This window comes from Anopheles cruzii, chromosome 2, assembly GCF_943734635.1.
Source record: "Anopheles cruzii chromosome 2, idAnoCruzAS_RS32_06, whole genome shotgun sequence".
Taxonomy (NCBI): domain Eukaryota; kingdom Metazoa; phylum Arthropoda; class Insecta; order Diptera; family Culicidae; genus Anopheles; species Anopheles cruzii.
Window position 1 is genome coordinate 1,057,008 of NC_069144.1, and position 16,976 is coordinate 1,073,983.

General features: G+C 46.1%; 2 protein-coding genes across 2 annotated transcripts in view; one reads left to right on the forward strand and one right to left on the reverse strand.

Moving 5' to 3' along the window:
- The window catches only part of LOC128269304 (frizzled), a 124,240-nt gene extending 116,708 nt beyond the window's left edge, over positions 1-7,532 (reverse strand). The window contains exon 1 of the mRNA XM_053006738.1: positions 6,789-7,532. Within this exon, the coding sequence (XP_052862698.1) occupies positions 6,789-7,532 (744 nt within the window). The remainder of the gene's footprint in view (positions 1-6,788) is intronic.
- A 1,585-nt stretch (positions 7,533-9,117) lies between these two features.
- LOC128269311 (serine/threonine-protein phosphatase 6 regulatory ankyrin repeat subunit B-like) overlaps positions 9,118-16,976 on the forward strand; it is a 23,023-nt gene continuing 15,164 nt past the window's right edge. Inside the window, exons 1-2 of the mRNA XM_053006746.1 lie at positions 9,118-9,157; positions 15,904-16,892. Of these exons, the coding sequence (XP_052862706.1) occupies positions 9,118-9,157; positions 15,904-16,892 (1,029 nt within the window). The remainder of the gene's footprint in view (positions 9,158-15,903; positions 16,893-16,976) is intronic.

Here is a 16,976-nt window from a genome sequence, read left to right on the forward strand (position 1 = left end):
TAAGGCTACCGATACCACAGGCCACAGCTGCCGATTCGCCGAAACACACGCACGGCCGCAGTGGCGCAAACCTAAGCGGAAACGGGGAAAAAACGTTACGAGACGACATCGATGCGGCTGTCTCTTTTTTCGTTTCGCAAACATCTCGTCCTATTTTTCGTCATTCGATACATTTTCTGTCGATGTCCCAGCCAGCCAACCAGCAGATCCTTTGCCGTGTACGCACCGGACCAGACCCGGAACAGGAACACATCATTTCAACCTCCCAACTGTTCTGTGTTGGTCCGTTCCGTTCCGTCCGGTTATAGATATCCGCAGTAGCGTAGCAGCAAAATGGATACCTAAGCGGCCAGTGCAACAAAAAGGGGCCATTTCAAAGGACACGTCCTTTTTTTCGGGGGGGGATGGCCCCTGTAGGTCGATAATTGGTTTCTGGTCTCGGCGTGGCGTCGTGGCGGCATCTAATTGATTGTTGGAAGCTGGCGACTAGTTTTTGGGTCCGTTTTTTTTTTCTTGTGAACGCGGTGTCCAGTTTTGGTGCCAAGCCAGATGCTCGGCTCGGGTGGACGATATAAACTTGACGTTGTAGATGAACCCTGATGTCGGACGTCCGGAGCATATTAAAAATAACGATTCTCTGGAACATCCACGGTAAAGGTGCTCATTGAAAAGGTCAAAGCAGTATACTACATGGATTAAAAGCTACCGGAGTGTAAATAAATGTTTATAAACGAGCTTTTCTTAATCCTCTTTATTTATATTGAGTAACACGCCAATCCTTCCATTCCCATAAGAAATAAATTGTTTGATGAGGTTTAAGAACTAGTCCTCTATTTGTTCTTCATACATTCATTTTAGCGTTGTAAAATCATCCTTCTTAAAACAATGTTCAAGGGCAATGTACCCGAAACTCACTGGCTGGCCAACCACGTAGCACCGGGGGGCCAGGTTTCCGGCCTGCAATGGCGTGGAATTTTCATCATCCTGTCGAGCGCTCTCGAAAGTTTTTATACTTCCTCTCGAGCGTCAGCTTAACTCCTTCGCAACGAGTGGTGATAACAATACTGCAAGAGTTTAGATCATATCGTAAGTGCTCATCCGGCCCCGAGATAACGGGGTCCGGCCCCAACGGGAGCGCACATTGATGGGAGCTCAACTCTTAAAGCATCCCCAAAATCGTGCCTGTTATCTGACCAGCGCCAGCGAGCGAAAAAAACCCGACTCCCGTTGTCGTCCGGAACGATGGCATTTACAACCGAGTACACACAAAGAGACCAGCACCATCTCCTTCAGGGTGAAGTCACGAGAAGTTACTGAACGACGGAGCGGACGACGTTGAGCTATGGCCTGGATCCTTTCCCCTCCAGACGTGCCCAGGAATGGCGCAGAGCTGAAGCACATTTTCTAAAAGGACAACCCCAAAACGTGACCATATTACAAAAATGTTATCTCCCCACCACTCTCGGTCTTCTGTCTCTCTCGCCGTAGTGTTTCTTATTTTGCGACTGTGAGAAACGAAAACACGACACGCTACAAACGAAAACAGGGAACGCCGTCAAAGGGAGGCGCATCTTCACGAACCTAAGGGCCTTCCTCCGTCGGCTTCAAAACGGCTCCAAAAAGCGCTTCACGCACTGTTGGCGGCGGCGCTGCTGTTGGTGGAACAAACTCGTCTTGACGCTGATAACTTAACATGGAAATTGGATTGCCGATCGGTGGCGAGTGCTCGGTGCCTCTCTAATTAGCTTATGTTTGAGAAACAACATTACATGATATTTCTGACACACGAGCACGAAAGCAGCAGCGGGAAATATTGTTGTTCAGACCCCGAAACTCCGACAACGACAGAATAGCCGTGGGCGAACCACGTGAGGGTGAGCCACGGATTATGATAAATTGTAACATTTCACGTTGGCAATGCGATCCGGGAGACGCACAGTAGAACGTAGCCCGGGTGAAGGCAAAAACTCTTTGATTCCCCCATTTAATTCAGTTTACACTCACAAAACGGAGATTGGAAAATGTAAACGGTACTCCCACAGCATTTATCATATTTGCCAACCTGTGTGCACCGACCGGCCGGCTGGCTCGAATGTCCTCTGCGATCACGAAAATCTGTTTATCGCCAGTCAAACCGAATCTTTATGCGATGTTCGTGATCGAATTTGCTATTCAAATGATTCCGATTCCGATGCTCTCGCTCTCCGCGCTGACAGGCGCGTTCGGACCTCGATTTGATTCGATTAGAACCCGGGGGTCACTACCGGAGGCACGGAGTGTGCACGATTTCGCAACACATCGCCCGGGCGCGTGAATGTCCATTATTTAGATTAGTTTTGGAATAAACAAATATTTGGCCTCCGAACCGGACGAGGTCACGTTTTGGGCGAGACAGAGAACGAGGCGACATTCAAACAGGCGTCCAGTGCCGATTGAAACCACTGAAATCTGATTGGAATTTGTGTGGAATGCTTTCGATAAAGCCCCCTTTTGGCAACAGAAATATTGGTTCACAATCAGAACGTATCACAATGTTGTCAGCTTTATGCTAATTGGAGCGCTTTCAGGACCCGTAACATTGGCCCGTGTAGCTATCGGACCACAGGACCACAAAAAGTTCCAACCCTCAAATAAATTCCTATCTTCGTACCAACAATAATGGCCCTGCAGGACACGTAAAGCGACACAAAAATGACAAACAGACAAACACACGTCCGCACGTATCTAATTGTCAGGATTGCAGCATTCCTGCCGTCGGCCACTGTCGGTCGTCTATAGGCTACTTTCGGCCTGGGGCGCCAAACGTAACAATCATCGCGCCGGTCTTCCGTGTAGCTGCTCGCCTATCGCGGCTTCATCATCATCCGAGAGTGGATCCATCATTCGAATCGAGATGGGGCCTCAGGACACGCCGACGGACCGAGAGGACCGAAGTTCGTTAGATAGTGCGCGCCCGAGCGAAGGTCCTGGCCACGACCGGCAGACACTGCTCGGTCTCGCGAAGCGTGGAAAAAACGGCGCGCTCATCAAGCAGAGAAACCGGCATCGACCACGAACGGGCCACGAACAGTAAATATGGCCCACAGCGGGCGAACGGGCGATAAGCACGAAACGGACGATTAGTGTTGAGCAGCGCGTTGTTACGCCGACCGAAAGTGGCCACGTAAACGACGTTAAGTAAACAGAAATAAAAAGCAACAAAGTATACAAAGCCGGCCCAAAGAAAGAACAGCCATTTCGGCCACGTGAAAGGAAAATGGTTTTGGTTCCGCGGAAGGAAAAACTCTACACAGAAATGGCGTTACCGCGTTCTCGCACAAAGCGGCATTCACTTAGAGACTCACGGACGTCGGTGGCGGCCGTTGATTCATCAACTTCCGGTGCACACATACACACACACAGAAACAAAGAGGTATGGCCAGCGAAAAGCACGAACCCCACCATTCGGTCAACATTGACTACTCCAGCCAAGATGTTGCGAAAGAAAGTCCCTCCCCGGCGAGCAAAAGGACCCCAAAAGGAGGTCAAGCACTGTGTCAAGTGTTTAATAAAAATTATCAAAGCAAACGGCGGCCATCTGTCGTCCAACCAGCGCCCTCTTCAATGGGCATTTCGAGTTTAGGCGTATGAAACCTCCCGAATCAAGCGGCTTTTGGGGCCAGCGACTCATGATTTATGGGACCTGGCAGAAAAGAAATCTGATTTCCGGTGCCCCCCATGAAAAGTCCGAAGCCACTTCCTAAATTTATTTGCTGACGCTGACGACTTCAGGCGAACCCCAGATCTTCCGGGAGAACTCTCCGGAAGAACGCTGATTTGCTTCTCACCAGGACGGTGCCGTGGCGTCGAAGATGCCTCCCGATCGGGGAGGCTTTCCTTAATTGATTTTTTGGGCCACGCGGGGTGACGATAATATCAGCGGAACTTTTGCGCAATAAATCGATCCCGATAAAAGGCCGTAGATCGACAGTTGTGACAGCACCAACAGAGGATGTCGAATGCTGTATCATAACAAATCAATCTTAAGATTATCACTTTTGGATGTTTCTTATCTTCCTGAAGTCTTCGAAATTGCTGACTTAAGTAACTCGGACGAATATTGAAATAATCATTTAGGATGATATAAGAATAACTCAAAACCAATGCCGAATGAACGGCCGAGCAACAGATAGCTTTATTGCACAGCAGGACATCAGCGGAAGGTACTTCCTCTAGGTGCTTCAGCATAATAGTGTCGCAGCTCAATTTTCGGCCAACAATTGAAACGCATTACACCAGCATATAAACCCATTACACCTAAATCGGGCCGCATCCCGTAACGACGACACATTCATCGACATTGCCAACTATGTAAAGTTGGAACCGTAGTCATCCGCTGTACCGCTGTAGACCATCAAAACGACGGTGGCAAGCGCAAAATGGGCGCCCATCGAGCGTCCATCGAGTGAGTCGAAAAGAAAGTTTTTCCATTTCCCAGACCCGCTCTCTCTCTCTCTCTCTGTCCGTCCGTTGCTAGTGAAAAACAGTCATTCGCCGTGAATGCGCAATCACGAGCCCAGTCCGGGATCCCTGTTAGCATCCTGTCCCGTGGCGTTCCGGATGGTCGGCTATCAAGAACAGGTCAGTGTGGAATGGCTGGTCGACGACCGCGGGACAAAAAAGCGGGAAAATGGGAAATGTAAAATTGGAAACCGGGCACCGAGGGGAGTCGGTGGCCAGAGAGCATTAACCATTATGCCAGTGAAGAGTAGATAACTATCCTCGTAGCTTATCCTCCTCTTCCATCCTCTCGACGGGCGCGCGACGGGCGAACGATGCACGACGACATAACAGTCACTTTTATTACGACTTTAGAAAAGCAATCGAACGGAGGAGCTACGTAGCTCCTCTTCGATCCGAGTTTCCGAGAGTCCTTCGCGGCTGGGTGGGCCGTCTTGTTGCACCCACCACAAGGCAGACGGACACACATACACAGAGAGACCGAGTACGGTACCGAATTAACAAGCGCCATTGCCAGGACGCGACGGTGGCTCTAGCAACAAGCCAGCTGCAGCAACGATACTTGGGTGTCCCTGCCGCCGTCGGTTCTGGTCCGGGGTCCAAAGATCCCTCCACAGGACGCTCCGGGGTGCACGGGCGGTGGTGTAGATGTAATTGAAAAACTTTGCCAACACGCGTGTGGACGTCGAGCGCGCGCGCGTCAGATGGCGACAGCGGTAACAGATTTTTCCCGGGGGTTTTCCAACACCTTTCGCCGTCCCTTCGCGCCGACGAACAGGAAGCTATCATCGATGGGCGCCGACCGGGGACCGTTCTAAGGACCCGTCGCTTCATTGCATTACGGGCTCATTCACAAGCTCTTTACATGCCACGCTCGTCGCCCGAGAAGGACATCTTTGGGGCGCTTTAACAGGTCGCTCAACAAGGATCCGAGCGCCAAGTGTTTGCGCAACTGTACAACTTCCGAACCGAATATGTTCCTTAATCAGAATTTTATATACGTTCTTTATTTTACTTCTTGCGCTTTCTTCTCCGGCTCCGGGGACAATCTTCTGGGTCGTCCTTTCTCCCCGGCTGCTGATTGAAAGAACTTGATTTTTATCTAAAAGTTCTTCCGCCACGTCGATGGCCCGATGGCAAAAAGTTCCGCCGGAGACTGTGTCAAAAGAACGTGCGGACCAAAAAAAACCTTCTAGATCCTTGTGGCCACCTGAGCCATTCTTTCTGCAACCCAAATCCGCACGCTCCGAGAGGCGGAAAAAAAAAATGCACAGATAACGAAGAGCGTCGTCCAGCGTCAGCGACGCGAAGGTGGCAGAAATAAATTACGGAACGCGCGAAAGAGTTCAACTCAATTTCCGGCAACTCCGGCGGGAGACCCGCACCAAGAACGGCCAAAGCGTCGGGCATGTCAATGGCTGCCTTCGAGTGCGATGAGTGGTTCGCGCCGGCCGGCCGGCTCCTTGGGGAACGGCACGCAAAAACTAGCCAGAAACTTAATTAACCCGAAATCAGTGCCATCATTAGACGGATGGCTGAGTGTTGCCACTTGGTTGCCGCTTTTTGTTCCGTCGGAGTCAGCGATTTTTCACGTCGACAGGTTGAGCGACACTCCCGTGCGGATGGGTGTGGAATATTCCAACAAACCACCAATTATTAGGAGAATGTCTATCCTACAGCGAGGGCACAGATTGGGACATGAGCCGGTAAGAATTCCTTGACTCGTTGGGATCCTGTCCAAAAAAGGAAGAGATTTCTTTCACCTAAAAGCTCAAACGGAACTCAACGCTGGAGAGCCAACAAGCATGCCCGGTGTACACCCTAATCAAATTGCTCCCCATCTGGTCATACTTCAAGGATGCAACGAATAAATGCATCATGCATCAGAGAATAGGTCACTCGGAATCCGGATCCAGCACCACCAGGAGCCAGTAATAGGCTTATAGTCTTAAAAAAGCTCTCAATCACCGAGTCGGACGATATGGATATTAGGGCGAGGACGCATCTCTCACTGACCACATCTCCCCGAGAGGACAATACTTGTGGTGGATTTCTTGTTTATGTTTCGGAACGGATGCCGTAAAGGGATTTGGCATCGTCCCGGAGCCAACTTATTGGATTACTGAACGTCCGTTGGCATCACTTGTGGAGCTTGGACCTCTTTCTGTTGGATAATGAAGGAGGATTACCGGATGGGTTTAACTTTTAACAATTTATTTCACGACGGCAACCTCTAGACCCCAAATGCAATTCCAGATTAGACACCAGAACCTCCTCGAGTTCCTTACCTTGCCGCCGACGGTCAACTGGTAACCCATCAGCGTCGGAGCCTTCAGCTGCACCGGACAGATGAATCCCAAGTCCCGGTGATGCGTGATCCCGATGAGCCCCCCGTTGCCACTGACTCCGGTGCCCGGGCCGCTCTTCCGGTTGACCACCTTCGTCACCATCTTGGTCGTGTGCTGCGGCGATCCGGGCGGAGCCAGGGCCGGGCTGGTGGTCGTCTCGGTGGACTTGTTCTGCGACACGCACAGCTCCTGGCCGCCGTCTTCCGGGAAGCGGGAGCACTCGAAGCTTTCGGGCCACTGGAAGTTGAACGTCCGCATGATGCCCTCGCAGGCCCGCGCACTCTCGCACAGGCTCCGGCAGGGCGGGATCGGGTAGCTGAGGATCGTGCAGACCGGCGCGTACAGCAGGCACAGGAAGAACTTGAGGTCCGGGCTGCAGTCGATCTTAACCAGCGGCACAAACTGGTGCACCTCCAGGGCGGCCTCCTCCTGCTTCGTGTGGCCCACCAAGTTCGGCATGATCGTGCTGTTGTACTGGACATTGGTGCAGAACGGGATCGTGATCGGTTCGCAGCGGTTGTGATGCTGGAAGTCCTCCGCCCCGACACTGGCCTCCGTGTCGTGGGCCACTATCGTCTTCTGTTGCTGCTGCAGCTGCTGCTGCTGGATGCCGAACGCCGCCAGGATGCACCCGGCCAGCGTCAGCAACCGCACGATCGGATGCCTGTGGGCCGGAGAGGCCATTTTACGTTGTCTTAACCGAACCGTTGTCTTAGCCGAATTTTGAATGGACGCTTCTTCTTCTTTGCGGGCTCTTCTTTGTGGTATCCTTTGGCCCCCTCAACACTTGGCCATTTTCGACAGGTGCCAAAAGCCGACAACAAAACCACGCAAAAGACCGGTAAAATTCTCTCACCGCAAACACCACCACTACTAAGATCGAATTTCAATGCCAGCCGCACCGAGCGAGAGAGACTGCTCGCTCTATCTCATTCCGCGCTTCGCTCTTTACACTTCACCAACACACGCTCACGGCTGAGACCGGCTTTTTTGCACGTAAAACGCAGCTTGCTTCTCGCTCTGCCCTTTTTGTGGTGTGTTTCGTTGGGGTCAGCTCAACGCCGATAATAATAATAACAACAATGCGACGCGTCAGAGACGCCTCACGCACACCACCACCGCAGCAGAACAAAACTTCCCTCTCTTTCTAGCGCTCGCCTTCCTTTTGCCGGAAGGACACTCTTGCACTTTGCACGCGCTTTACTTTCACCCTCGAGCGAAACACTTGCCGCACGCACAACACGCACACACACACAGCCAGCAATTGTGCGGAATTCTTTCTATTTTCACACCCTTTTCGGCATTTTCGACTTCCAACAAAGCAAACGTTGCTTTGCTTCACTATCTCGTCGTAGGCAGAATTCTTTCACGAACGCCACGCTCGGCAGCTAATAGCATCTTATCAGGCCGGACTCAGCAATCGGTGCACAGTAAAACTTACGGCGAACAGAAATTACAGAACGCGCGCGATACAATTTACTCTCGAAGTAACTTTTTCTATAAAACACCCTTTTCGATTGAAATTTTAAATGAAACTCGCCGCATTTTCTCACTCTCTGTATTTTCTGACCAACTGAATAACAAAACTGACTCTCGTACCTGACTACGAATGTTCGAACCTGACTCGCTCTCTCTGTTTTTCTGCCTTTCTTCTCATTCTCACTCTTCTCACAAGAGAATTGTTCTCACATTCTCTCACTTTGCACGAACATTTCCGAACTTTACTCGGATTTCTGTGCTTCTTTTTCTTTTTCTTTTTTCTTTTCCCGAAGTTGAAGCGAAATCGCAATCGCGACACGAAAGATCGTTGTGTGCGTACAATTCCGCGTTGTAAACAATCCAGCTCACGAACACAACAACGCGCCTTCGTTCGACACGCGAACAGTGTTGCCAACTTTTATGTGCTATAAAACTGATCGATTTTTTTAAATTTAGTATGATTTTAGTTTGATTTTAGTTAAGCCAAAGGACCAAGAATAAGGAACCGAGAAGAAGACCGAGAAGGAGAACCGCGGATTCGCGGATTATTAACTAATCATTATACTTACTTATCCGGCTACAACGGCCGAGCGGTCTTTACCTGCTGCAAGGAACCTTTCCACCGCTCGCGGTCGAGAGCCTTCGTCCACCAAGTATGAATACCGGCCGATATCGCGCCCCGGTCGACGCAATCTCTCCATCTCACACGGGGCCTACCACGCCCCCTCTGTCCCTCCGGACGGCCTAAGAGGACTTTACGGGCTGGTTCGTCGTCCGCCATTCTCATAACATGACCAGCCCATCGGAGGAGACGCACACGCTGCACGACAGTGAGGTCGTCGTACATTGCGTACAGCTCGCTGTTGTAGCGGCTCCTCATTGTCCCTCCTCACATACGGGGCCAAATATCAATCTGAGCATCTTCCTCTCGGACGCGGCTAAGAGGGTTTCGTCAGTTTTCGATAGTGTCCATGTCTCAGATGCGTATGTGAGTACTGGGATTATGAAGGTTCTGTATAATCCCAGCTTCGACCGTCGCGACACGAGATGTGAGCGAAATAGTTTCCTCAGACTATAGTATGACCTGTTGGCTGCTAACACCCTGGCGCGAATCTCCTCGGTTATGTCGTTATTGGTGTTAACCTTTGACCCTAGATAGGTGAAGCTCGGGACGACTTCGAACTTTCGGTCACCTATTAGTACGTCACCCCCACGTATGCTCGTCGATGTCAGTCTCATCATCATCATCATCATCACAATCATTAGTTAATCAAGTTAATCATTATTTCATTTTCAGCCAATACATAAATTCAATCTGATCAATAATAATAATAATAATTAATAATCTCACTATAACTACTCCATCTTGTCTATCCCCTCTCGCCCGTGTTTCCTGTTTGAAAGACCTTGGGATGACGCTTGATTCTAGGCTAACCTTCTCTGCGCACATTGAGGCATTTAGGTTATTAGGTGGCGCTGACGATGCGAAAGCTCGTGGCTCCTTGGGAGATCCATCAGATCTACCATACGGCTACGCACCCGAAAGCAGGAAAGCAACCTTTAACGAAACATTTGGCTAACAGACAGTCATTCAAACAGGGAACAAATGGTGGTTTAGCACAAGCGTGTGCTAAATCTGCTACGGGGGCCCACCGCGACTGATAACGCGTGTCAGTCGCGGTGGTATCGGTCAGCCGACAAGCCAAGTGTCACTGCTGACACGCGATGCTGCCAGTGCAAAGCCCGGGTGAGTGTCGAGTGCCCTGCGTGGGTGACTCGGGACTCACCCATTATCGGGCTCGTGCGATCGGCACTGATACCGATCTGCCCCTTTTCATCTTCATCGGCCGAACAACCAAGACGCCAACTAAACGACGCTGACGCTACGTGATAACGGAACGACGCTGAATCTACGTGATAACGCTGACGCTGACGCTGCTTACAGTCGGTATCAACCCAAAATTAAGCCGAGCCAATCATCGAGAAAGAGGGCAGAAAAAACCCAAATTGTAAGCAAAAAAGGCATAACGAATATAAACATAAAACACAGTGGGACCGTACGCAAAAAACCAAACACCCGAGTGTTTGGGTCTTGGGTTTTTCCCAATTCACAATCACCACACCGCAATAACCAAGCCAGGGCACCATCTAGAACTTAAACAGGAAAACCCAAACCATAACATATCAGTCAGCATTAGGCACAAACTTTTGTTAAGTCATAACATGTAAAAGAGGACATTACGGACCAACTAGCAGAAATGGTCCCCAAAGCAGACGAGCAAGCCATTACCCGAGAACGTAGAGAAACGAGTATAATGTTCAATTAACGGTCTTTAACAAGACACGGTGGCTTTATAATGTTCGTCGCTTGAACATTTACTCAGAGGTAGAGTTCTTTCTAGTCAATATCCAGGCTAAGGTGAGCCGAAAGGCTAGCTTCTTTCTAGATTCTGCTTTATTTCGCATTTCTCCTTGGTTTAATGAGCGATAATGAGACACAAAAGAAAAAAAAAAACCGCGCATCGGTTTTAGTAAGCGCATGAATTGTTGCGTCATGCGTATGGTCAGTGTATACGCGCATCGCGACACTTCATACCTGTGCTTGTAAACATTTATAGGTAATCGATTTTGGTGGTAGCTGCTTGCGATGCAAGACCTCATTCCAATCTCGTGTTTATGATTTCGCAGGGGAGCGTAGGAATGGTGTACATGTGCTTTGCAACAAATAATTTCGGTTTAGCCTTTAGGTATAAAGGCCTTTAGGTATGCGTTACAGGAACGCGTTTAGAGATTGCGTCTGGCAATCAGGGATAAAAACGCTTACTCGCCATCCGGTCTCATGCCTGAGTGCCAAAACCTCTTAGAGCAATGGTGCAGCCATACCGCATTGAGATAGGAAGTGAGCAGTAGATTGTGTAGAGCAGAGCAGTAGACAGGCAAGAAGATAAGAGTCGAAGTTATGTTTCGAAACGCACAAGAAGAACTCCACGCGGTTTGGCTGTCAGAACAAGACTGGTTTATTTTCTTACAGTTTGTTGTTATATTAGGTGTATCCAGAATATTCCGCTGTTTTTTACCAAATTGAATCGTTTATTGTTCAAAACTCTTTACAAACTGGTCACTCAAAGTACTGTCCGTCGCTAGCCACTACGTTTTGCCATCTTTCTGGCAATTGTCGGATTCCATCGTAGAAGAATGTCTTATCTTTCAAGGCAATCCACCGATCAACGAAGTTTTTACATTCTTTACACGAAGTGAACCGCTCCTCAGCCAATCTATGTGCCATTGATCTAAAGTGGTGGTAATCGGAAGGAGCCAGATCTGGGGAATACAGCGGGGGGGTTAGGACCTGCCATTTCAGCATTTGAAGATATGTTTTCACTCGTTTCGCGACATGCAGCCGAGCATTGTCGTGCTGCAGAATGATCTTATCATGCCTTTGGCCATATTCTGGCCGTTTCTCCTTCAATGCTCGGCTCAAATGCATTAGTTGGAGTCGGTAGCGGTTTCCGGTAGTTGCTTCATTTGGCTGCAGCAGCTCATAATAAATTCCGCCACGCTGATCCCACCAAATGCAGAGCAGAAGCTTGGCTCCATGGAAATTCTGCTTGGTCGTCGATGTTGGCGCATGACCAGGGTATCCATACCATTTTTTGCGCTTGGGATTATCACAATGAATCCACTTTTCATCGCCAGTAACTATTCGATCCAAAAAATCTTTGCGGATGTGTCGTTGGAGCAGTTGTTTACTCATGCATAAACGGCGTTCCACATCCCTTGGCTTCAACTCGTAAGGCAGCCGGTTTTCCAGCTTTTGGACTATTCCCAACGCTTTCAAACGTCTGCAAGTTGTTTCTTAGTCCACTCCACATGCATCTGCAAGCTGTTGTTGTGTTTGGCACGGGTCATCTTCCAGCAATGCTTCCAACTCTTCATCTGCGAACGTCTTCACTGGTCCCGGGTGCTCCTTGTCCTCAGTGCAAAAATCACCACTTTTGAAGCGCCGAAACCGATCAAACCAACCGGTTTCGCCTATAACAGCATCGCCATAAGCCTCCCTAAGCAACTGGCATGCTTCGGCTGCAGTTTTCTTCAGATGAAAGTGATACAACAACACTTCCCGCAAATGACGCTTTGTTGGCTCGATTTCGCACATGGTTTCGTGTTAATAACAATCTCACAATGGAAAAACTGACAAATGTGATGATGCAGATTTGTTGACAGATGCCTAAGCTTGACATTTGACAGTTATTTGATGACATTTGTGCCTTCTATCCAACAGTAGCGCCACCTCTATGTAAACAGCGGAAAATTCTGCATACACCCAATATAATTTTCTACCTCATCGCTATTTTCCTATTTCTATCTACCGGGTTTTCTTATCTATTCTGCTGGATCAACCATGTCGGTATCTGTTGGAGTCGTGTGGTTTATCCGTTTGTGTTGACTCAGATAACTGGACTGCGCTTGCTGTATCGCCGTTATCAGCAATTGTTTGTCATCGTCGCTATTGGTGTTATTCTAAACGGTGTGGCAAGGGTGAATTCGGAGAACTTGCCGTAACTTCGATTGTGAAGGGGCAAGAAGATAAGAGTCGATTGTGAAGAGACCAAGAGAGGAATGAATAAAACTAAATTTCGGCTCGAGGCCTGAAATTGGTGAAAAACAGAGCAGCTTACTTATCTGTGGTGCACATGCCACACGAGTATAAATAAAGCATGAATCGCCTCAGAAATCAATCAATCTGAAGACGAAGTTCAAACCGATTACATCGTGTTAGAGTTTTCTTCTCCGAACGGAAGCGTTCACTGGTGGTAAGGCAAACGCTCTCCCAACCGTGTACCGTGTAGTGTAAACGCGAACCGCACCGACCGATTCGGGCACGCCGCTCCAACAAGTGATACCGGCGGTGAGTAAGGCGAGGTTATTAGTTCAGAAATGACTGAACAAGTAAGAAAAGAAAAGCAGGCAGAGCAAATAACTGAAGCCTGGCAACAAACTGGAGACAATAAAGGATTAAAGCGCTCTACGGAAGATGCATTTTCCGATCAAGAGCTTTTATTTAATCAAGAAAAGAAACATAAAAGGCTGAAAAGGTCTGATGATCAGCAACCTGGATCTTCTAATAATAAAAACAGTGAGATTGTAAACAAACTGCTAAAAATATTTTTGCTTTTTTTTGTTGGAGAATTTGAAAAAAAGTTAGAAGAGTTAAGTGAAGAGACGGCTGCAGGAGGAACACCAAAAAAAGGTAAAACAGCAGGGATAATAGCAGATTCACTTGGATCAGCAGCAGATGCAGGAATTTCAAGATTTATACCTGGATTAAAACTAGGACGAACAGTGGTTGCAGCTTTTCTTGAAAACACAATTGGACGTAGTCATATAGAAAAATCTAAGAGGACTATCGTGGTATTTAGAATGATAGAGATAGAATATGATTCTATTAGGAGTACATTGGTTGAAGCTGGTAGTGATATTTTTCGTAGTTTTGAAAGTCAATTTATTACAGTTACTGGTGGTGATGGAACTTGGCAAACGGCAATGGAAAAGTTAGCAGTAGATGCTGTAGACAGAGCAATAGATTATATAAATGACTATGCGAACAAAAATCCTGAGGAAATTATACGGAATAAAGAATATGGCCCCGAGAAAAATAGAGAATATATAGAAAAATTAATTCGTTTGATAACTAAAGGTGTCATTTTAGGTAAGTCAAAAAACGGATGTGGTGATTTAGTATTTAGTGTACATACACTTTTTAAAGGAAATATAATAGAAGGTTTCAAAGGCTTAACACGTAAGACTGGGCATACAGTAAAAAATGAGAAAAAGGAATGGAAAACTGCGGATTTGTATGAGGGAGTAGGTTTAGTAACAATTGAAGACAACGGTGATTACAAATACTACAAAAAAAAAGATGTAGGTAATCCTGAAAAATATGGTTATCGTCTTCCTTTTGAATGGGATGATACGAAAAATTACATAGAATGTACGGAGAAACCATCAGAAGAATATAGATATATTTTAAAACCAGGAGAGCTTATGTTAAAAAGCTTATTAGAATATATTAATGGTGAAGATAAACTTGGAAACATGAAACGAAAAGATTTCCGAAAAGAGCTAGAAACAGCTGTTCAAAAATTTAGTTACAGACAGACAGAACAGACAGTGGCAGAAACCAAAGACCCAGTTAGGTTTGATATGATACAACCAGTGAAATCATTTACTGGAAGAGTTTCAGATTTAGAAACTTTGCATGATGCATTACAAAGTGAAAGTGGGCAAGTAGTAATATCGCAAACAGCCTCTATTAGTGGTTTAGGAGGGATAGGTAAAAGTGAATTGGCTAGAAAGTACGCTTATGAGCACAGAAAAGCTTATGACGGCAATCTTATATGGATGAACGCTGAAACAGAAGAAAGTCTAAGGAAATCGTTTCAAAAATTAGCTAAACAGTTAAAAATCCCTGTTTTGGAGAAAAAGGAGGTTTTATCTACGGATAGAAATCGATATGATGAACCACAGAGTGAGCAGCAACAAACAAACCAACAAATGCAAGAAAGAGATATTAAATCTATCATTGAAGACGTGTATAAACATTTTAAGGATACGAAAAGTCTGTTTATTTTTGATAACGTTGAAGAATATAAGGATATAAAACAACTTTTACGATTATCTCCATCTTCTGGTAATAAACCTTATATACTAATTACTTCTCGTAGTAAAAATTGGGAAGTAGGTGAAGAGGGAAAAATAGAGGTAGTATCATTGAATTATTTTACTCCAGAGGAAGCTACAGAATTCATAAAAAAAGCATTAGTTGATGATGATGGTTTGCAAGACGAAGCAATTAGGATATTAGCAGAAACATTACAAGGGTTTCCACTAGCTTTACGGCAAGCAACAGAATATATAAACCAGAAAAGTAGAAAAAATGAAATGTTTGGAGAAAAAAAATTTGAGGTTAAAGACTATTTAGAAAAATATGAGAAAGAGGCAAAAAAAACAGAGTTACTTAAATTTGAACGTGAGCATGGAAATGACCGTTATACTAAAACAGTGTACACAACCTGGCAAGTAACACTTAAAAACATAGAGCAAAACGGAGAGAATGGTAAGAAAGCGATAGAAATAATGGATATTATTGCTTATCTTGATCCTGATAATATTCCTATAGAAAGATTTTTTTCAAGTTTAGAAAGAGATCAAAAAAAGTTACGGGGCGCCATTCAGCCACTTGTAATGTATTCAATGATCGAGCTAAAGGCGGGAATATCAAGTGTTCATAGATTAGTACAACAAGTAATAAGATTAGAATTGGAATTTAACGGAAAGGAAGAAGAAGTTTTAAGAAAAGCTTTAGAATTAGTAACAAGTGCTAATTTAGTTCACGAAGATGAAAATCATATTACGTCTATTTGGGGCCATGCAAGTAAATATGATAAATTAATTGATAATTTTTATGATTCTATCTATGGTGAAGAAGAAAATACTCCACTACATTTGCTTGCTAAAAGTGATAAAAAAGAAGCAATTGAAGCTATATTAACAAACATAGAGAAAAATCGCTCAGATAAACTAAGTGATGTTAATGCGAAAAATAAATATGGCAGTACTCCTCTACACCTAGCTGCTTCGAATGGTCATTTGGAAACCGTAAAGTATCTAGTAGACGAAAAGGCTGATTTAAATGTACAGAATAAACAAGGCAGGACTCCTCTCCACGATGCCGCTTTGAATGGTCACTTGGACATCATAAAGTATCTAGTAGACGAAAAGGCTGATTTAAATGTACAGAATAAAAAAAGCAGGATTCTTCTCCAATATGCTGTTTGGAATGGTCACTTGGACATCATAAAGTATCTAGTAGACGAAAAGAAGGCTGATTTAAATGTACAGAATAAACAAGGCAGGACTCCTCTCCACGATGCCGCTTTGAATGGTAACTTGGACATCATAAAGTATCTAGTAGACGAAAAGGCTGATTTAAATCTACAGAATAAAAAAGGCAGGACTCCTCTCCACTATGCTGCTTGGAATGGTCACTTGGACATCATAAAGTATCTAGTAGACGAAAAGGCTGATTTAAATGTACAGAATGAAGAAGGCTGGACTCCTCTCCACTATGCTGCTTCGAATGGTCACTTGGAAACCGTAAAGTATCTAGTAGACGAAAAGGCTGATTTTAATGTACAGGATAAAGAAGGCTGGACTCCTCTCCTAGCTGCTGCTTTTGATGGTCGCTTGGACATCATAAAGTATCTAGTAGACGAAAAGGCTGATTTAAATGTACAGAATAAAGAAGGCAGGACTCCTCTCCACTATGCTGCTTCGAAAGGTAACTTGGAAACCGTAAAGTATCTAGTAGACGAAAAGACTGATTTTAATGTACAGGATAAAGAAGGCTGGACTCCTCTCCTAGATGCTGCTTTTAATGGTCACTTGGACATCATAAAGTATCTAGTAGACGAAAAGGCTGATTTAAATGTACAGAATAAAGAAGGCAGGACCCCTCTCCACGATGCTGCTTCGCAAGGTAACTTGGAAACCGTAAAGTATCTAGTAGACGAAAAGACTGATTTTAATGTACAGGATAAAAAAGGCAGGACTCCTCTCCTAGATGCTGCTTTGTATGGTAACTTGGAC